At 42.7% G+C, this 20696-nt stretch overlaps 3 protein-coding genes and 4 non-coding genes across 10 annotated transcripts; 2 read left to right on the top strand and 5 right to left on the bottom strand.

The window, feature by feature from the left end:
- Positions 1-30: 30 nt before the first annotated feature.
- Positions 31-4185, bottom strand: LOC103979712 (ultraviolet-B receptor UVR8). 3 transcript variants are annotated; one of them, XM_065143902.1, is made up of 5 exons: positions 4027-4185; positions 3742-3936; positions 2270-2305; positions 2034-2161; positions 31-1563 (listed from the first exon to the last, which is right to left on the bottom strand). In XM_065143902.1, exons 1-5 carry the CDS (start codon positions 4082-4084, stop codon positions 259-261), a joined length of 1722 nt encoding a protein of 573 aa, XP_064999974.1. In that variant the 5' UTR covers positions 4085-4185; the 3' UTR covers positions 31-258. The 3 variants fall into 3 exon arrangements, with proteins under 3 accessions (XP_064999974.1, XP_064999972.1, XP_064999973.1); XM_065143900.1 differs by lacking the exon at positions 4027-4185 and having other exon boundaries at positions 2034-2153; positions 3742-3882; XM_065143901.1 differs by lacking the exons at positions 2034-2161; positions 2270-2305; positions 4027-4185 and having other exon boundaries at positions 3742-3881.
- A 3983-nt stretch (positions 4186-8168) lies between these two features.
- On the top strand, positions 8169-10105 carry LOC103979713 (GATA transcription factor 9-like). 2 transcript variants are annotated; one of them, XM_009395897.3, is made up of 2 exons: positions 8169-8626; positions 9054-10105. In XM_009395897.3, the coding sequence occupies exons 1-2, from the start codon at positions 8306-8308 to the stop codon at positions 9813-9815; spliced, it is 1083 nt and encodes a 360-aa protein (XP_009394172.2). In that variant the 5' UTR covers positions 8169-8305; the 3' UTR covers positions 9816-10105. The 2 variants fall into 2 exon arrangements, with proteins under 2 accessions (XP_009394172.2, XP_009394171.2); XM_009395896.3 differs by having other exon boundaries at positions 9051-10105.
- Positions 10106-12782: 2677 nt separating this feature from the next.
- On the top strand, positions 12783-13253 carry LOC135632598 (uncharacterized). Its single transcript, XM_065141211.1, has one exon. The coding sequence runs from the start codon at positions 12783-12785 to the stop codon at positions 13251-13253; it is 471 nt and encodes a 156-aa protein (XP_064997283.1).
- Positions 13254-18675: 5422 nt separating this feature from the next.
- On the bottom strand, positions 18676-18748 carry TRNAF-AAA (transfer RNA phenylalanine (anticodon AAA)). Its single transcript has one exon. It is a non-coding gene; the product is annotated as a tRNA-Phe (tRNA).
- Positions 18749-19178: 430 nt separating this feature from the next.
- Positions 19179-19251, bottom strand: TRNAF-GAA (transfer RNA phenylalanine (anticodon GAA)). The gene has a single exon. It is a non-coding gene; the product is annotated as a tRNA-Phe (tRNA).
- Positions 19252-20123: 872 nt separating this feature from the next.
- On the bottom strand, positions 20124-20196 carry TRNAF-GAA (transfer RNA phenylalanine (anticodon GAA)). The gene has a single exon. It is a non-coding gene; the product is annotated as a tRNA-Phe (tRNA).
- A 297-nt stretch (positions 20197-20493) lies between these two features.
- On the bottom strand, positions 20494-20566 carry TRNAF-GAA (transfer RNA phenylalanine (anticodon GAA)). Its single transcript has one exon. It is a non-coding gene; the product is annotated as a tRNA-Phe (tRNA).
- Positions 20567-20696: the final 130 nt, after the last annotated feature.

The raw sequence follows: 20696 nt of genomic DNA, 5'->3' as shown, positions 1-20696 counted from the left end.
AATGACCACAAAGAAACGTAAGTCCTTCGCTCAGACAAAGATGGTGCATTCTACAAATTTCATATAGTCAAGACGAGAGTGAAACCAACTACACAAATCGAAAAAGGCACAAGAACAAGACTTGGTTTTAAATCGTCGAGCTTTAAATGATTTATTGCAGCCTCACAACTTATATAAGAAGTGGAGAATATATATATATATATATATATATATATATATATTGACGATAGTATGCTGAAAACAGCAAAATACTGCACATTAAGGTGAATGACGTTGCCTCCCAGTGGATAGAGAAACAAGGCACTCCTTGACAAGTTCTCGTACTCTCCTCTTCATCAGCCTGTCCTTCACGGTAGACAGCATACTGCGATAGAACATCTCCATTCGAATTAGCTCCTCATCATCGGCCTTTTCCAGTACGTTCTCTAATTCCTTTCTGACATCAAAGACACCAGAGTCTTGCAGTGACTGCGGAAGTCTTCGCTCATCGAGTGGCTTTCTGAATATAGATAAATGCAGCAGACCGGCATAACGTTCCATAAGAGTCAGCTTTGTCTTTAGAAAGTTCAATTCCTCCGTTGCCGCAGACAGTTTGTGGTCCATCTCCACAGTTTTTCCAACTTCATGGTCTTCGGTCTTTGATATCAGGTCATCTGTTTTTAATTTTTCATCCTTGAATACCGTATCGAGAGGTGGCCACATTACAGCAGAAGGAACATAACTATCAGCTGTCTGACCTCTCCCCAGGACCCCACTTCGGCCTCTACCCCATGCCCAAAGCTTATAACCATTGTCAGAAACAAGAACTGTATGGGCTGCTCCACAGGCAACTTGCATGGGACCTGTAAACCTGAATCCGTTGGTTTCAGAAGCCCGAATTCTCAATGGGAGGTATGCATCACCGGCATCAGTTCCCGTGAAGCTAGCATCCGGGCATAATCCAAGCCCTTTCTCCATTCCCCAAGACCATACATCACCAGCTGATGACACAACAGACGTGTGAAACAAACCACAATCAAGAGAAATCAGGAAAGCATCTTGTGGTAAAGCATCTACCGTCTGTGGCAAACATATGCTCTTCGTAGTCCCATGACCAAGCTGCCCATTTTCACCAAGACCAAATGTCCAACACTTTGATTCGATCTCCTGGTTATATGACTTCTTATTAGTGAGAATAGCAGTATGAAATGCTCCACAAGCGACTTCATAAACCACCCAGGAGGACTCCTCGTTGAAAGTCGAGATGACTTCAGGTCGTAGTCTGATTTCCTTGTCACCTAACCCTAACTGACCATGATTGTTATTACCCCAAGCATAGCATACGAGATCATCCCCTCCAGTGTAGGTTTCTCCAGCACTAACTACAGCAACCACATGTTCATTTCCACATGCCACCTTGACGACAGTATGGCCATGGAAGTTCCACACAGGTAGAGGAACACTGCTACTAGAAAGGCAAAATTCTCCATCGTCATTAGCCTGTGGACAGTTTCCCCAGATCCATAAAGACCCATGATCATCTATTGCAAGTGACATCATTCCTCCTGCTTTGACAGCACAAATCTGCATGGAAGACACCCAAATTAGTCCTGTGAGAGTACTAATAGAACAATAGGATCATCACCAGAATTCAATCATTCACACTTGCATATAATTCCTCATTTTATCATTGTTTTGAAGGGTGGCATGTGGATGCAATCCCTTAATGGTCCTTGTCTGCCAGTTGGGTTAAGCTGCAACCCAGGTTGCAACTTATGTGGATGACACTATATCTATGTGGTCATATATACAAGTCAAATTAGACTAAGTGGTGCATATGTATGGTTATCTTCTTTCATTTTGTTTATTGATATTAATTTTCTATATATTTTCTTTCCCCTTGTAGTTCAAATTTGTTAGAAGGCATGGATCTCTTCAGCATTAATTATCAATTAATTTGGCAAATATATTCAAAAAGGTTTGTGATATGGATGATCAAATTACTGTTTATAAATTAATAATCCCCTGCAATCAGAAAGCTTCAGTGATATTACCTTTAAAGAAGTTCCTGTGTGATCTGCATTTGATTCCTCTGTCAAAGAGTCAGAAGAACCCAATTCCTTGAAATGCTCTATCAAGCAAGGAACTGAGCAATTTTCCTTGCCATGACCAAGCTGGCCATCCATATAATAGTCAAGGGCCCAATAACCACATTGTCTTATATATTAAAATTAAAATCATGCAGAGGTATCTTCATATCCAAGACAAATGATCAGATCGCAAAGGATACAGACATTATAGCCCCAGGACCAAACAGAACCATCATCTGGCAATTTCACAATAAAAGAAATGAGCTGTGTAGCATCAACATAGTTTGGAATAGGATTATCATCACGTTGCAAATAGAAAAGTTGTGATTTTAAAGTTTCAATTTTCAAGTTGATACCATCACGCAGAAAGATATATGCAGATGAGAGTATTAACAATTTTCATGCCTCACAAAGTTCACTCTGGATAAATAAGATAAATTAATCGTTAGAAGAATCAGATTGAGAGCTTTTAAACTGTCAAAATATGCTAGATCATCAACAGATAATAACTTCATTATTGCACGTGCACTCTCCTCTAGCATCTGATTAATAAAATTTGTCCAATATTAAACTGAAAAGGCTGAAAAAATCATGATCAGATCCATTATGCAGCAAGTGAAGGGTATCTAAAAGTAGCATCAGCATTACAAGGCAAAAGTTACTAGAACTTTGGCACTCAGCAAAGATACAGATATTACAAGAAGACAGTTGACTGACAATAAGGTTCCCATCTGTGTCAATTCTTCACCAAAAACAGGAGTTTAGTTTCATGGAAATGACGAAAATAAGTGGAAGATGGCGAACCAGAATTTCCAGCCAAGCTATCGTATCTTTAAACTAAAAGTGGTACAAATTAAGGCTGAAAGAAAAGGGAGGCATTGACTGACAATAAGGTTCCCATCTGTGTCAATTCTTCACCAAAAACAGGAGTTTAGTTTCATGGAAATGACGAAAATAAGTGGAAGATGGCGAACCAGAATTGCCAGCCAAGCTATCATATCTTTAAACTAAAAGTGGTATAAATTAAGGCTGAAAGAAAAGGGAGGCATGCTAAATATTTTAAGCTCATAATCTATCATAGTCAGTCATAGATGTCAGTAGTGCCAGAGAAGTGCCTGCAGAGAGTATGCTTTCAGCACCCAACCTACAGACCAACTAAATAATGTTCAAAATTATACAAATTTTTAATGACTTGCTTTAGAACAAATCTAATGATTACATAAGTGATCAAAGGGAACATTAGCAGGATTAAGCCCTAGTTGATTGTAAGGTCTTATAAAGGGGTAAGCGCTTACAGTACACGTCTTGATGTAACCTAGAAAGGACGTGGATAGCATATGAAGAAACTAGCAAGTTTGGATGCTCGATTTTACCATCCAGAAGTAATTCACATCTGATCAAGCAGCCATGAATAGGTAATGGTTGAGAAAATCTCAGGAGAAGTCCATGGAGCACCGTTCTCAATTATGTTTTTTGATCCATTGATAACAATAATAACTTCGATGTTGCTTTTGGTAGAATTTCCATAAAACACTAGAATTAGTGCCAAGTTTATAGCAGAATCTTCATCAAACACCAGTAATAGTGTCAATTATTTAAAATGATGATGATGATGATGATGATGATGATGATCAGAACTGAAAGAAGAGAAGAGAGATTGAACGATGAGAACCTCGCAAGGCAAGGCTGTGGTAAGCACCAGCAGCGATCCCTACGAAATTGGGCTGCGGCGCCTTGAGCCCTCCCTTCTTCCTCTGAGACGAAGCACCGCAGGAGGCGATGGGAACCGGAAAGAGCTCGTCGACGTCCTTGCCGGTGCCCAGCCGGCCAAAAGTCCCCCGTCCCCATGAAAACACGATCCCATCCGCTAAATCCAGTCAGAAAACCAACAAGCGAGCCATTCACCGAGGGGAAAAAAAAGAAGATTATCCTCGGAGACTCGGGAAAGACGTGATACCTGTGAGAGCGAGAGTGTGGGCTTCTCCTGCGGCGACAGCGACGACCTTGCGCGACATGGTCGGACCGGATTGCTTCGTGAGCGAGGAAGGAGATCGCCCGTGCACTCGTTTGCCGGAAGAGGAATCCCCAATTAAAGAGGAACACGATAAGGTTTGCGGACTGAAGCATTATGTAATATGCTCGCAGTCACAGTAAAAAGAAGGGAAGCTAAAAACGCAAAGAATAGAAAAGTGGGCACCTCGGATTCGGCCGTGGCAACCAACCCTGTCTATCCTCGGACAGGGTTGGGCCTTCGCCCTCGGTGTATTGACGTGGAGGCTGCGGCAGTGTTCACTAGGGTTTGCACCGGGGTTTTCCTACTCCAGTGGGTCCCGTCCGGTCCTACACAGCTAGTGATGAGCGATCCTGTATCCTGTTGGAAATTAGTTAGCAAGTAACGATGGAAACCCTTTTTATATCACATACATGGCTTTGTTTAAGTGATGATGGTATCCATCTACGCATCGTAAGCCCAAACATACTTGTGAATTGAAAAAATCTAACTCATATTAAAAAAAATTTATTATGATAAAAGTACAATATCAAATACGCTTGAGATGTGTTAATCGAAAAAATCTGTCCTCACGAAAGAAATCTATCATGACAGAGGTATAAGACCAAATATGTTCGAAATGCATGAGTCAGAAAAATTCGACCCGAGTGAATCCATCACGTAGGCACAAGGCTAAATGCTCTCGAAATCGTGAATCAAAAATTTTGACTCACATGAACAAAAAAATCTATCACAACAAATGTGCAAGATCAAATGTGCTCTATTAGTCAAGAACTCTAATCCACGTAAAAAAAAATTTATTATGATAAAAGAATAATAGAAAATATGCTGGAGGCATATAAGCCACGTAAAGAAACATCCACCATGATGGAGGTGACAACTTGACCCGTGAAAACAAATCTCGAATACTCACATGTTGGATGGATTAAACATCATACGAACAAATGATAGAGAATATATTGTTATCTGATATATCACTATCATATGACATTGTCATTTATGATAAGAAAAATAATTTTAAATTTTGTTCAGGTTAATTTAAGTGTAAAGGGACTACGTTATGAAATCTCTTACAACATATTCTCATCTTGGATAGTGATACATATTTAAGTTCAAACCATATCGAGTTGACTTAGACACACGTCAATCATATTAGAAATATATTCATTAATATCAAAAGAATATAACAAAAAACTTTCGTATGGGAGATCATTCAGTATATATAAATCGTATAACAATTTAAAATGATTCAAATAGACTATTACTTAACATGCTCATAATTCATGTTTGCACTTGACATGTTTATTTACCAAAGAACAAAACATTATAGTGTTTCTAAGAAAATTATTATATCAAATGATATATATATATATATATATATATATATATATACATGAGACATTATCACTTTGTAATATTACAGTAGCCAATTTTGATATATCAATAGAGAAAAAAAAAATTATATTAATTATTAAAGACTTGCACAACAATCTTCTCTCGTACCAGAGATAAAAACTCCCAACTCCCGATGAAGGGAGCTCTCTTAGAAAACACACTCTTGCACCTGACATAACATCAATTACGCTGCTTCATTAATGGTTCATAACACCTGTTTTGAACTATTAATCATCCAAAGAATATTTCTCTGATCCTTAAAAATCCGACTATGATTATTTGCGCCTCTCTCTCACTCTCTTACTCACCCGTCGATTCCATTCTCCAAACTATATAACTTTTGTAAATTCTACAAGAACATGATTTATCAAAAACGGGACAAAATTAGTGATTTTTATATTTAATTATCTAGGTTTGAGATCAAAATATATAATTGAATTCTGCATAGCTCAAAACTTCTTTTGTCCCAAAGCACATAAATTACTTCAAGATATCACCATCCTTTCGAAGGTAAATAATATAATTTACGTACCCATCCAATTATTAATATAGATTTTAAATTAACTTAGATCTTATTCTATATTTAACTTTGACCCGTGTCTATATGAATATATCAAATCCCTTTTGATCATTCAAAGATCCGAATCCTATAAAACCACATCGCTTGCTAAGGTTTATCCAATACTTAAGTTAATTTTAGTTATGAGATATTGACGTAGAGTCAAGTCCTTCCAATTTAGAAGTACTGAAGCTTGAAAACTTAAGAGTTTGAAGTACACACCTATAAAGATCTTTTATAGTGTGATTTCATGATCATTATGCTTAAACATATACATTGATATCGGACATAATTATATGCTTTAATTGGTTCCGATGGTATCATGCATCAATTTATTTACCGACATAATTTCTAACATTCACTTCCATATGATGACGAGAAGTACAATTTTGAAGGTTAGTCAAATAGATTAAGACATAATTTCTAACATTCACTTAGTAAATTTATCAGTCGATTTGTATAATTAAGAAACATCGATGCAAACTCGAGAACTTAATATGATCATAACCAAACTACGTTAATTGATTGTTAACATAATAATATTAAATTTTCAATTAATATAACTACTCTTTAACCACAAATAGTAGAGTGAAAGAAAAAAAAAACAAATAAAGAAGATAGAAAATATGAAGAAATAAAAAAGATAAAAGGAAAATTATACTTGAGAATGATGGAAGTTGGTAAAAAAATGAATTTTTATTTTCCTTTTTCTCTCGACGAATTAAAACCCCCACGTGCGGTGGCCTACATTTGACCTCTTCACATCCCTGCTTTAAGATCCGCGGAAGCCCACCTGATGCTTCATCGTTTTCCTCAACATTCGTGCAACCACACGATCGAACCTTGATGCAGCATGCATGAGCTCCCGAAGCCAATTCTACTCGACCATGTCACGTTCGTTTCCGATCGTGCAGCAGAAAGATGAGCTCGGGGCACTTCGATCCCACCCGATCACAATGACCACTGGTACAATTTGGATGTCCATAGTTGGGCTCGCTTAATCAACGTTACAGATTTGACGTGCGACCGGGGCACGTGGTTAAAGTGCAGCGGGGGAGAGTGAGGAACGCAATCGGATGCGGACTCGTGGAATTGACCACCGCTCGCGGTGGGGCTTTTGACGCGACCTCGGCGACCCACATGGTCGCTGACACCCATCACGTGCCCCCCGGTCCCACCAGAGAGACGTGACCTGGCCCAATCATCTGTCGCAGCAGTACTTCCATCCTCGACCAAAAGGATCAATTGTAATTTTAACTCAGTTGCTACGCCACATCTCGACCGTTGATTCGTTAATTCGATCAGATCACACGGTTGTTAAAGTGGGATATGCTGTCCCGTCCTCCTACGACGCGTCACGTGGAGGGCGGAAAAGGCATCCGAAGACTAAACGTTGTGTCTCCACGTCGGCGAAGTCGAAGGCCGACGACGTGGATGGCCTCCTCTGCTACCGTTGGTGTCCACGTGGGATGACCCGGCCCGTCGGATGGTGCGAAGTCGAGCTGTAACCGTCGTGCTTCGACGTGAGCCTGTCAATTTTCAAAGCCCGGGGGGTGGAAATGAGAGCGGAATAAAAAACAATATCGCAATAAATAAAAGCAGGTAATATATGTATATATATATATATATATATATAGAAAAAGGAACGCGAATCCCGAGGAGGGAAATGGGGGCGAGAAAGGAAATTACGAGGGAGGAAGGGAGGGGGGGGAGGCAGAGGAATCCGGCTGTAAACTTGGACTCTAATGCACGAGTCGCAGCCACAAAAGCTGTGGATCGATTCCTTCGGAGGGTGGGGGGAAGTCTTAATCCCTCGCGTTTAACTCTCCCATCACTGGAACCGATTAACGGCACCGTTACTACATATCCATCCGTTATGTGTTGGGAGCAACGAGGAACGATGGTCAGCCAACGGGCTTGACGGACGAGTTGTCCGTCTCGCGCGAACGCAGTTCCGAGGGAAGGGAAGGGAAGGGTATGAATGTAAATATAGGTGGGCGATAGGGGTGTGGTATATGAGTGGTTTTCCCCGGGGGAGTGAAGGGGTTGTGCACTCATCCGTGGGCCCGTATTAGTAATTGGGACTTAACCCTGGCTTTTAGCTTTATTTACTCGACCGACTTCCCTCTGTAGCTCTACGGCGGTCCCCTTCAGATAAACCAGACCTCGTCCCACCTCTCTCTCTCTCTTTGTCTCCCATTTTGGTTCCTAATCCTCCCTCCTCTCTCTGTGCGTCATAAACCCTGATTTGGAACTCGAACAAGGACGGCGATGGAGGCACCGCAGTACTTCCACGGCGGCTTTTACCGCGACGGGAACCCGCAGTGCGCGCCGGAGAGGAAGGCCGGCGGCGGAGGCGAACAGTTCTCGGTGGAAGACCTGCTGGACTTCTCCAACGAGGAGGAGGACGAAGCCGGGGGGCTGACCGCGACCGGGGAGGACGGCGCAGCCGGGAACTCCACGGACTCGTCCACCGTCACTGCCGTGGACAGCTGCGGCAACTCCTTCTCCGCCCTCGAGCCGCATTTCTCCAGCGACCTCGTCTGCCGGAGCCTCGCCGACGCCAGCCTCTCCGGCGACCTATGCGAGCCGGTAATCCCACCTCTCCTCCCCTGGACGAAGACCTGATGAGCCTTTGGCTCTCTCTACCCAACCTTCTTTCCTCAAGTTTCTCATAATGCACAGGCTCTGTTTCTTTGCTATTTTCCGGTCATTTTCTTTGCCCCGAACATTTCCAGGCAAAATTAAGTGCGGACATGATAACCGGAATCGATTCGAAGGAGATTAATGTTCTTGTTGTTCGACCCGATCGTTTTCATGGATTCCTCGTGAAACTTGTTTGCAGTCGATCGTCTGGTTTTAGGTTAACCGCCTTCGCTGTCGTAGTACTTCCACTAGGAGGGATAATTTTGTGCCCGAAATGCGAGCCATGTGGTAGCGAAAGTCTTCTCGATTACCTGCACGCAAGAAAAGGAATCATGTGTTCTCTTGTTTTGTTTGTTATCTTTGAATGCAGCAGTACGACGAGCTGGCGGAGCTCGAATGGCTTTCTAATTTCGTCGAGGAATCCTTCTCCAGTGAGGACCTCCACAAGCTTCACCTCATCTCCGGCGTCAATTCCACCACCACCTCCTCCAGGACCACCGCGGCGGCCGCTACCCGAGCCGAGTTCTCCGCTCAGGAGGCCGCCAACCAGGTGGCCCCCTTCCGCGCCGAGGCCCTCGTCCCCGGCAAGGCGCGGAGCAAGCGCTCCCGCGCCGCCCCCTGCAGCTGGTCCTCCCGGCTGCTCGTGCTCTCCCCGTCCCTGACGGCCGCTCCGTCGCCGGAGTCTGAGCTCATCGTGCCCCCCAGCGCTGCTGCCGCCGGCGCAGGCGGGAAGAAGGCAGCGAAGCCGGCGTCGAAGAAGAAGGATATGTCCGCCGGCCCGGCCGTGGCGGCGGCGCCGGACGGCCGCAAGTGCCTGCACTGCCAGACCGACAAGACGCCGCAGTGGCGGACGGGGCCTATGGGCCCCAAGACGCTGTGCAACGCCTGCGGCGTCCGCTACAAGTCCGGCCGCCTCGTGCCTGAGTACCGCCCGGCCGCCAGCCCCACCTTCGTGGTTTCCAAGCACTCCAACTCCCACCGAAAGGTCCTGGAGCTCCGCCGCCAGAAGGAGCTCCAGCAGCAGCACCTCCACGCCGGCGGCGGCGCCTCCCTCTACAACGGTCCCACGCCGGTGGACGCCGCTGCCGCTGACGACTTCTTGATCCACGGCCCCGACTTCCGACATCTCATTTAACGGTGACGTCTCAGTCCGGATTGATCCCGCGGCGGAGGCCAAAAAGGACTCTCTTTTTACCGAAAGTAATTCCCTAGGGGTTAAATTAGGAGGAATTTAGGCTACTTTCCATGCTCTTTTGCCCTAAATCCTTGAATCAGCTCAGCTCATCAATGTCTTCCATATTTTTCCTAATCCGTTCCTTTTCTTCTCTAACTTCAGATATTAATTCTAGGACGATTTAAATTGTAGTGTGAAATGCCAGCAAAAAAAAAAGAAATCAATAAAATTAGACATCTTGCCCGTCTTCACTCCTTTTGCGTACTCCCATGCCATGCATCCCTTCCCCTGTCAGGTTTTCTACCATTGCAGCTGCTGCAATCGCACATACTACCACAGACGGAGTGCATGTCCTTGGGATTCTTAAATGGGCACCATCGTCGCCGCCACCATTCCTCAATTTCTGAGCTAATGTCCGATTTCCGCCGGAACACATGCTTCGCACTGGCACATACGAAGAAGAAGAATAAAGGGTCATCCCCTTTCACCACAATCGCCTCGGGATCGTGTGTCGTCGTTTCACAGCGAGGAAGCAGGCAAGGGAGGGTGAACCCTTGGACACAATAATAATAATTACTCCGATAGAAGGGTTGATGGACAACAATGCATCGATATGGGTGTCCTCGTGATCCAGACACAGCTGCTGACCCAAAAGCTAACGCGCATCGGGTGCATGCAAGTCCATGGCAATATTCCCATCGTCAACGAGGATTAGTTTATATGCGGCGGTGGTGGTGGTGATGGTGCACCGGCAAGGCTACGTAACAGTGGATCACATGGCTGTCTAATATATATTGGAACGTGTTAAGCTTTACCGTTCCGTTAGACCCCATAGCAGTATAAATAGTGTGGCTCACGTCTCCGAGCACGTGATGTCACGTGCATGGGCGTGCAGGCCACTTCCGAGAAAAGAGGTAGAGCCAAGCGAGCGTAGTTTAGCTTTGCATGTGGGGGATGTCGTCATACGTGTGTTCTTTGGGTGGCTCTTCCATGCACGCATCCTCTAATTCCATGGAGTTCTGGACGAAACACTCACTCTACAGAGTAACATTTACAAATGCAGTTGTCAGATTCAATAAACATATTGGATTCTTTCTTAATTGTAGATTAATCCAGTAGAAAAGACGATTGCTTGATACTATTCTAACACGAGGTTAGATCACAATATCTGCTTCAAAATTGACGATCAACTAAGTGCATGTGAAGGAGCTTGTAAAGATAAGACCTCAGCATTAACTTAAGCAATCCTTTGAATCCAGGATCCGTTTGTTCTTACTCCCCGACAAGACTGATCAATGCATGCATACCACATTTTCTGATATTTTTTTTATAACGTTGAGTTGTTTGTGGTTCTCTGATCCAGCATCAGATATCTTTGAACATAAATCTAATTCAACGTATAAATCTCACGAGAAAGAAGAGTTTAGATTTCAGCACTACGTTAACCACACAAATCAACCGAGTCTTCGGACCTAAAGCTACATCAGGACAAACTATACGTACTAGTTTTCTCCTTTAGATTCTTCTTCTTCTTCTTCTTCTTCTTCGTTCTCCGTAACAAATTGCAGATGTTACTGGGGGAAGAGACGACGCAAATATCTCGTATTGCTAGTCGAGATATTAGCCATCGGAAACTTTTCTCCCTGCTCAACTTTTAGGTTCGAGTTGCAGCTCGTGAGGGATCACGAGTGCCGATCTCGACAAGTCTAACATTCCCTGCCTTTTGGATGTCGAACTCCTGCCATCTCCAAGGTTTTGGTGCATACACATGGGCGATGCAGTTCCTGTGTCTTCGCTCACACGCCCTTCCACAGTGCGCGCTCTCAACGTAGGCCGCCAGTTGCAGCAATTTGAAGCGTAATGGCGAAACATGCAAGAAGCCGTCTGCAACCGCAGGTTCCATCTTTAGTGACTTTTTGCAGAAGGCCTGATCTAAACACTGTTCCACTTTTTGCTATCTATAAAGGAGGGGAGAAGGCAATCTCATCACCCCAGTAGTAGAACAAGAGAGGTTTCCATTGCTTCAAGTGGGGATGCAGTCCAAACTTTCCAAACAAGAGCAAGAATCACATCTGTTCCACCGCAAGGTAACCATCATATCTCACTTTGCTTCTTGTCTTCTTGCTGATCGTATATGGATGGTGATGGAAAAAGTTTGTCTTTGCACTTTTGTTCCTCTGGAAATATTTTTTATGTGGCTTCATCTTGATAACATCTCTCTCTCCCCCACTCCCTCCCCCTTTGCAACTCTAAGCTTTCCACCTTTTATAAAGAGGAAGCTTACCTGTTTCAAGTTGAAACATGCAGTCCGAGCTCTCTACAAAAGAGGAAGAACCATGTCTCATCTTTTGCAAGTTAGTGTCATATGTATCCTAGTTTATTGTTATTCATCTAAAGCTCTGCAGGGCTTCCTTTCTTTTATTCTTCTTTTTTGTGTTCTATTATGATCAAGAGCGAGGAGAAATGTTCATATAACTCTAAGATCCACCAGAAAATGCTGATTCCATTTTTGGATGAAGCAAAGTAGCATGATCGAGGTCTCCTGGAGGCTCAAGCTAGCATGATCTTTCTGCAGCTCGTCGCTGCTATTCATGTGCATGTGGCATGCACTCGCTCTTTAATCTGTCTTCGAGTTGGCCCCGTAATCATAAAAGCAACACAAGAAACTATGACACGAGGAATGATCTGTTCACAAGGACTTAAATAAATAATCAAGGAACAGTAGAAAGAAGCTACGTAATCAAGGAGGCGTCATGCAGTTAGCAACAAAGTCGACGCAGTGAGAGAGAGCATCTTTGAAGAACACTTGGTTCTCTCGATGTGGAGAGCCTCTCTGCATGCAAGCGAGTCTCCGTTTTGATGTTCGTTGTGTGTTATGCATCACCGTGCTTGACTTCCTACCCTCTCACCTCCTTTATGCGACGACAGATGGCCCAGCGGAAGGATCAAGCGCTCTCATCGGGCGAGCCAACGATGAACGCCATCAAAATCATGGAGGAGTTCAACGAGAAGGCGACCGCAAACGACGTGGAGAGCGCGGAGTGCGAGTGCTGTGGCATGTCCGAAGACTGCACTCCCACGTACATACGCCGGATCAAGGAGTTCTTCCACGGGAGATGGATCTGCGGGCTCTGTTCCGAGGCGGTGAAGGAGCAGATGAAGCGGACACCGGCGGCGACCATGGAAGAAGCCGTGGACTCCCACACCTCTCTCTGCAAGAAGTTCAACAGGACCGTTCGTCTCAACCCCAAGCTTTCCTTGGCAGTTTCCATGAGGGACATAGCGAGGAAGAGCTCGGAGCGCAGGACCATCGATGGCATGCCGGGATCCAAGATCGTGAGGTCGATGAACTGCGGGCCTAAGTTGGACGTCGCCATCAAACAGTCACAGATCCAGTAACCATGCAAACATCTCTTATCCTCATTTACTTCCCTGTGTTTCCTGATCCAATTCGCTTGCTAGTACAGTAATTCCTTGCCGCAATTTCCTATTCAGACTGCGTTAATGATGGATTTAATGTCTTTACTTAATCTATCTTCTTATCAAGCTATATTGAAGCCGCATGCCCGTAGAAAATGATACATTTTTACTACATGAAAACAGTTCGACACTTCAATCCATAATTTCCCATCTATACAAAGTGATGGGCAAATTTTCATATATACATATACATATATACATATACGTATATATACATATATACATATACATATATATATACATACACATATGTATATATATATATATATGTATATATATATATATATGTATATATATATATATATATACATATATATATATATATATTTATATATATATATATATAGTATCAACTTTGAAATGGTAATTGCGGGAACGGGATGCGATCAGCGCTTAAATAACGCAAAATTGTTCCTTCCTCATGCCGGAATCGCTTTTTGTCTGTCCCATTGCTTCTTGGTTCAAAGTCGCCGAAGGTACGCCGATCTCCTCCATCTCCCTCTCTTTCTTTCTCGTCTCCCCTTCTCGTTTCCTTTCTTCGTCTTTCCTGATTTGCATCGGCCTATGCCCTGTTCTTGATCTGGGGTACGGAAGGGATGTGGTCTCTCTCGATTACTTTGTCGTGGAGAGTGGGGCTAGTCTGTTTGCATTTTGTTCGACACATAGATCGGTTTTGGTTGTTTCGTAGCTCGTAGGGAGGGTTTTGTAACTGCTGTGAATTTTATGTGCGCGAGTAAATTAGTTTCTTAATTCCTTGTTTTTCTGCTAGTTACTGTTATCTACGCCCCAGTTTCGAAGTCTCACTAGGGTTTAAAGAATGTTGTTGTTCTTGGCTCTAAACATTCCGTTTTCTTCCTCCAACTCTTCAATTTTGCACGACATCTGTTTTGCCATGGTTGTGGATTCCTATGATTAGGGTTAGGGAGCCAAGAAGTTGATTGGTACAGAAGAGGATATAGATAAAGAGAAAGGTTTAGGGGGAAGGTAGGAGGATAAAGATAAATAAGACGGAAAAACTAAGGGGAAAATTCTGAGGAGGGGGACATGGAAAGAGAAAAATAATGAATGTAAACAATCGAGGCTGCGATGGGAGTGAATTAGCTTATATAATGAATCCAATGTTTTGATGTAACATTTATTGTATCATGGTTATAAATATCTATGGTTAGGATCAGGTATCCAAGAACGTTCGTTGATTAGTGCAGAAGAGAAGGGTTACAGAGGTCAAAGAAGGTGCAAAGGGAAGGAAGGAGGATAAAGAAAAAGAAACAGGGAGAATTCTTGAGAGGAGAGGAACCAGCAAACTGAGCTTATATAATAAATCCAATGTTTGATGCATTTGCCAGGATAGTTCGCTAGTGTTCAATTTGTTTGTGGTCCAAGAAAAAGATTTTAATTCCGGTCTGACATTAATTTTGACAGACCGTCATGCTGGTTAGCAACCAGTAAACCCAGCTGTATGCCAACTTGTACTGCCAATATCACCTGGAAAAAATTAAAATAAAATACTGATGGAAAATGACCTATGAGGCTTTGTGCTGGTCCTTGATAAGACTAGTAAATAATGATCGATATGTGCTGATAGGACAAGCATTTGAAATTTGATTACCATATAGGTGGCTACGAAAATGCTAAATTTTTTATCAGGTTAAACATGGATCAAATCTGCATCGAACCTTGTTTTTCACAGGTCTAATTTTGCCTGAATAAATGAAATCTTAAATAAAAAAGATAAATGAATTATATGATATAGTATGTGCATGGGAACATAAGCAAACAACAAAAATAGTTTGAAGTACCAACCGGTAAATATTGCATTTCCATTAAATTAGTAGTGATCTTTGTAGCATATAGAATGTTTTTTTATAATAATAAGGAATAATGCTTTTTGGCAACTTGCACAGCTTTATTTTCAATAAGATAAAGAGATTGACTATTGATAGGGTATAGGATGGTTAATATGGTAAGTGACATAAGGAGTTTTGTATGATTATCGAATATTTTTAAGATTAAAAGAAAAATTTTATAGATAGTTGTGAGATCAACAATACTTTATAAATATGAGTGTTAGAGATATAAAAAGTTTGTATTGTCTAGATAAGAATATTAAGATGGATGTGTGGAGCTATTAGGAAAGATAGAAAAAGAAATATTCTTATTTTTGGAATAAGTAAGTGTCGCTTCGATAAAGGATAAAATGAGAAAAAATAATTTAAGATAGCATAAGTGTGCTTAGATGATCTTATGATAGTCAGAAAACTAAAACGATTAATGCTAGTGGTACAAGGAGAGATAGATGAAAACCTAAAAAAACTTTAATAAAAAATATAATTAAAGATTTATGTATTATGAACTTAGTTAAACATATGATATTTTATAAATCTTAATGGTGGCAAAAGATTCATGTAGCCGACTCTAAGTAACTGAGACTTATGGTTTTGTTATTATTGTTGTTGTGATATACTTTGTTTATTATTGTGCTTTTAGTTCGTAACGGAAAGAAAGTCTTTTAGGATAATTTTATGGGATGATGAGATTGGATTTATCTCATAATTTCTTTGCTTTCTCCCACAATTTTGGAGTGCCTACTTTCTTTCAGGCATATATTTTAACTTAAATTAGTTTAGTCTCTCTCTTCTCTATTGTTCTTTTTGAGACATCTTTTCTCCTCAAGTCGGAGAAAGTCTCGATAGGAGGGATGTAACCTATCACTAAACTATAATTACTATATTCATGCTTTGTGAACCCTGTGTTCTGAAGCAACAGATGCAGGCCTGCCACTCTCAGGCAGAATTTTATGGCTATACTTAGCAAAGCTATACACCTTGGTTCCTGAAGAAAGGAGAAACTGCTTCTTGTGTGCCATCAGTTCGTACTAAAAAAACTTCAACAACTTGTATAAGATACATAAAACATAGTAGTTAAAAAGTTACAAACAAACCGAACAAAAAACTGAAGAGACTCTGCAACTCTAGTTAAAGTTGCAAACAAAGCGAAAGATAATTAAAGAAACTTTGTGTGTTAGTTTAAGTTTGTCATTTATGTCTGCGTTTAGTCGCACTTGATCAAATCCAAGGCCTCCAGGTTTATGTCAAAGGATCATGAGAGCTTTATACTCGGCCAATATACTACTATTCAACCTTTATCTGTTCAATGTTCACAGCAATGTAAAATTGATTTTACAGTTTCAAAAGATTAAATTGAATAAGAACACCTAACTACAATTACAGTCTTTAAATTTCCATTGTGCATATTACTTGTTCTTATGTCGTGGGATCAGGAGTAAGTTTTATGCATATAATATATGGTATGGAATGCAGGCCTCCTTGCTTGCACCACTGGATACATGGTTGGAGTCATGCGAGGTAAAAAATTGTAATAAAATAATACGGTGAGGGTGGACTGTTGGAGTCATGCGGAGTATAAAAATTATAATAAAATAATACGATGAGCATGGATCAAACACGTGACCTTTAGATCTTCAATCTGACGTTCTCCCAATTGAGCTATTCCCGCTTGCACCATCAATTATATGGTTGGAGCAAGTATGCAGGTGCATCTCTGAGTAAGTTTGTTTTCTATGTTAGTTCATCTCTGCAAAGAGTTGTAAAGCTTTTTAGACTCTGGTTGTCTATGCCATTAGATTTTTGTGGCGGTATCCGACTGCTTGAGTCATGCGGGGCACAAAAACTATAATAAAAAAATGCGATGAGGGTGGACTGTTCGAGTCATGCGGGACACAAAAACTATAATAAAATAATATGGTGAGCGTGGATCGAACATGCGATTTTCAGATCTTCAGTCTGACGCTCTCCCAACCGAGCTATCTTTGCTTGCACTATTGGATACATGGTTGGAGCAAGCATGCATGTGCATCTCTAAGTGAGTTTATTTTCTCTGTTAGTTCACGACGCTCTCCCAAAAGCTTTTTAGACTTTGGCTGGCTGTGCCACTAGCTTTTTGCGACGGTATTCGACTGCTCGAGTCATGCGGAGTACAAAAAATGTAATAAAATAATGTAGTGAGGGTGGCCTGTCGATTCTTCAGATTGACATTCTCCAAACTAAGCTATCCCTGCTTGCACTCTCCTAACTAAGCTATCCCCACTTGCACTATTGGATACATGGTTTGGCGGTATTCGATCGCTCGAGTCATGCGTAGCACAAAAACTGTAATAAAACAATACGATAAGCGTGGAGCGAACACACAACCTTCAGATCTTCAATCTGACGCTCTCCCAACTTACACTATTGGATACATGGTTTGGCGGTATTCGATTGCTCGAGTCATGCAGAGCACAAAAACTGTAATAAAACAATGCGATGAGCGTGGATCGAACACGCGATCTTTAGATCTTCAGTCTAACGCTCTCCCATCTGAGCTATCCCCGCTTACACTCTCCTAACTAGGCTATCCCCACTTGCACTATTGGATACATGGTTTGGCGATACTCGATTGCTCGATTAATGCGGAGCACAAAAACTATAATAAAACAATGCGATGAGCGTAGATCGAACACGCGATCTTCAGATCTTCGTCTAACGCTCTCCCAACTAAGCTATCCCCGCTTGCACCACCTAATACATGGTTGGGGCAAGTATATATGTGCATCTCTGAGTGAGTCATGCGGGGCACAAAAACTGTAAAAAAATAATGCGGTGAGGGTGGACTGCTCGAGTCATGCGGGGCACAAAAACTGTAATAAAACAATGCGGTGAGGGTGGACTGCTCGAGTCATGCGGGGCACAAAAAATATAATAAAACAATGCGTGGATCGAATACGCGACCTTCAGATCTTCATGCGGGGCACACAAAAACTGTAATAAAATAATGCGATGAGCATGGATCGAACACGTGACCTTCAGATCTTCAGTCCGACGCTCTCCCAACTGAGCTATCACCGCTTGCACTTTCCTAACTAAGCTATCCCCACTTGCACTATTGGATAATGGTTTGGCGATATTCGATTGCTCGATTCATGCGGAGCACAAAAACTATAATAAAACAATGCGATGAGCGTAGATCGAACACACGATCTTCAGATCTTCGTCTAACGCTCTCCCAACTGAGCTATCCCCGCTTGCACCACCTAATACATGGTTGGGGCAAGTATATATGTGCATCTCTGAGTGAGTCATGCGGGGCACAAAAACTGTAATAAAATAATGCGGTGAGGGTGGACTGCTCGAGTCATGCAGGGCACAAAAACTGTAATAAAACAATGCGGTGAGGGTGGACTGCTCGAGTCATGCGGGGCACAAAAAATATAATAAAACAATGCGTGGATCGAACACGCGACCTTCAGATCTTAATGCGGGGCACAAAAACTGTAATAAAATAATACGGTGAGCATGGATCAAACACACGACCTTCAGATCTTTAGTCTGACGCTCTCCCAACTGAGCTATCCCCGCTTGCACTTTCCTAACTAAGATATCCCCACTTGCACTATTGGATAATGGTTTGGCGATATTCGATTGCTCGATTCATGCGGAGCACAAAAACTATCATAAAACAATGCGATGAGCGTAGATCGAACACGCGATCTTCGTCTAACGCTCTCCCAACTGAGCTATCCCTGCTTGCACCACCTAATACATGGTTGGGGAAGTATATATGTGCATCTCTGAGTGAGTCATGCGGTGCACAAAAACTGTAATAAAATAATGCGGTGAGGGTGGACTGCTCGAGTCATGCGGGGCACAAAAACTATAATAAAACAATACGTGGTGAGGGTGGACTGCTCGAGTCATGCGGGGCACGAAAACAATAATAAAACAATGCGTGGATCGAACACGCGACCTTCAGATCTTCATGCGGGGCACAAAAACTGTAATAAAACAATGCGGTGAGCGTGGATCGAACACGCGACCTTCAGATCTTCAGTCTGACGCTCTCCCAACTGAGCTATCCCCGCTTGCACTTTTTTAACTAAGCTATCCCCACTTGCACTATTGGATACATGGTTTGGCGATATTCGATTGCTCGATTCATGCGGAGCACAAAAACTATCATAAAACAATGCGATGAGTGTAGATCGAACAGGCGATCTTCGTCTAACGCTCTCCCAACTGAGCTATCCCCGCTTGCACCACCTAATACATGGTTGGGGAAGTATATATGTGCATCTCTGAGTGAGTCATGCGGGGCACAAAAACTGTAATAAAATAATGCGGTGAGGGTGGACTGCTCGAGTCATGCGGGGCACAAAAACTATAATAAAACAATGCGTGGTGAGGGTGGACTGCTCGAGTCATGCGGGGCACAAAAACTATAATAAAACAATACGGTGAGCATGGATCGAACACGCGACCTTCAGATCTTCAGTCTGACGCTCTCCCAACTGAGCTATCCCCGCTTGCACTTTTCTAACTAAGCTATCCCCACTTGCACTATTGGATACATGGTTTGGCGATATTCGATTGCTCGATTCATGCGGAGCACAAAAACTATCATAAAACAATGCGATGAACGTAGATCGAACACGCGATCTTCGTCTAACGCTCTCCCAACTGAGCTATCCCTGCTTGCACCACCTAATACAAGGTTGGGTAAGTATATATGTGCATCTCTGAGTGAGTCATGCGGTGCACAAAAACTGTAATAAAATAATGCGGTGAGGGTGGACTGCTCGAGTCATGCGGGGCACAAAAACTATAATAAAACAATACGTGGTGAGGGTGGACTGCTCGAGTCATGCGGGGCACGAAAACAATAATAAAACAATGCGTGGATCGAACACGCGACCTTCAGATCTTCATGCGGGGCACAAAAACTGTAATAAAACAATGCGGTGAGCGTGGATCGAACACGCGACCTTCAGATCTTCAGTCTGACGCTCTCCCAACTGAGCTATCCCCGCTTGCACTTTTTTAACTAAGCTATCCCCACTTGCACTATTGGATACATGGTTTGGCGATATTCGATTGCTCGATTCATGCGGAGCACAAAAACTATCATAAAACAATGCGATGAGCGTAGATCGAATAGGCGATCTTCGTCTAACGCTCTCCCAACTGAGCTATCCCCGCTTGCACCACCTAATACATGGTTGGGGAAGTATATATGTGCATCTCTGAGTGAGTCATGCGGGGCACAAAAACTGTAATAAAATAATGCGGTGAGGGTGGACTGCTCGAGTCATGCGGGGCACAAAAACTGCGGTGAGCGTGGATCGAACACACGACCTTCAGATCTTCAGTCTGACGCTCTCCCAACTGAGCTATCCCCGCTTGCACTTTTCTAACTAAGCTATCCCCACTTGCACTATTGGATACATGGTTTGGCGATATTCGATTGCTCGATTCATGCGGAGCACAAAAACTATCATAAAACAATGCGATGAACGTAGATCGAACACGC

The sequence above is a fragment of the Musa acuminata genome, chromosome BXJ3-3 (assembly GCF_036884655.1).
Source record: "Musa acuminata AAA Group cultivar baxijiao chromosome BXJ3-3, Cavendish_Baxijiao_AAA, whole genome shotgun sequence".
NCBI lineage: Eukaryota > Viridiplantae > Streptophyta > Magnoliopsida > Zingiberales > Musaceae > Musa > Musa acuminata.
Note: the sequence above shows the minus strand (reverse complement) of the source record. Positions and strands in the feature narration are given on the sequence as shown.

Coding starts and splice junctions, on each gene's coding strand:
- LOC103979712 (XM_065143902.1), bottom strand. CDS start 4,084: ATGTCGCGCAAGGTCGTCGCTGTCGCCGCAGGAGAAGCCCACACTCTC. Junction 2,306..3,741: donor CCACAGCCTTGCCTTGCGAG/GTTCTCATCGTT, acceptor TGAAATTGCCAG/ATGATGGTTCTGTTTGGTCC. Junction 1,564..2,033: donor ACACAGGAACTTCTTTAAAG/GTAATATCACTG, acceptor TCTTCCATGCAG/ATTTGTGCTGTCAAAGCAGG.
- LOC103979713 (XM_009395896.3), top strand. CDS start 8,306: ATGGAGGCACCGCAGTACTTCCACGGCGGCTTTTACCGCGACGGGAAC. Junction 8,627..9,050: donor CCGGCGACCTATGCGAGCCG/GTAATCCCACCT, acceptor CTTTGAATGCAG/CAGTACGACGAGCTGGCGGA.
- LOC135632598 (XM_065141211.1), top strand. CDS start 12,783: ATGGCCCAGCGGAAGGATCAAGCGCTCTCATCGGGCGAGCCAACGATG.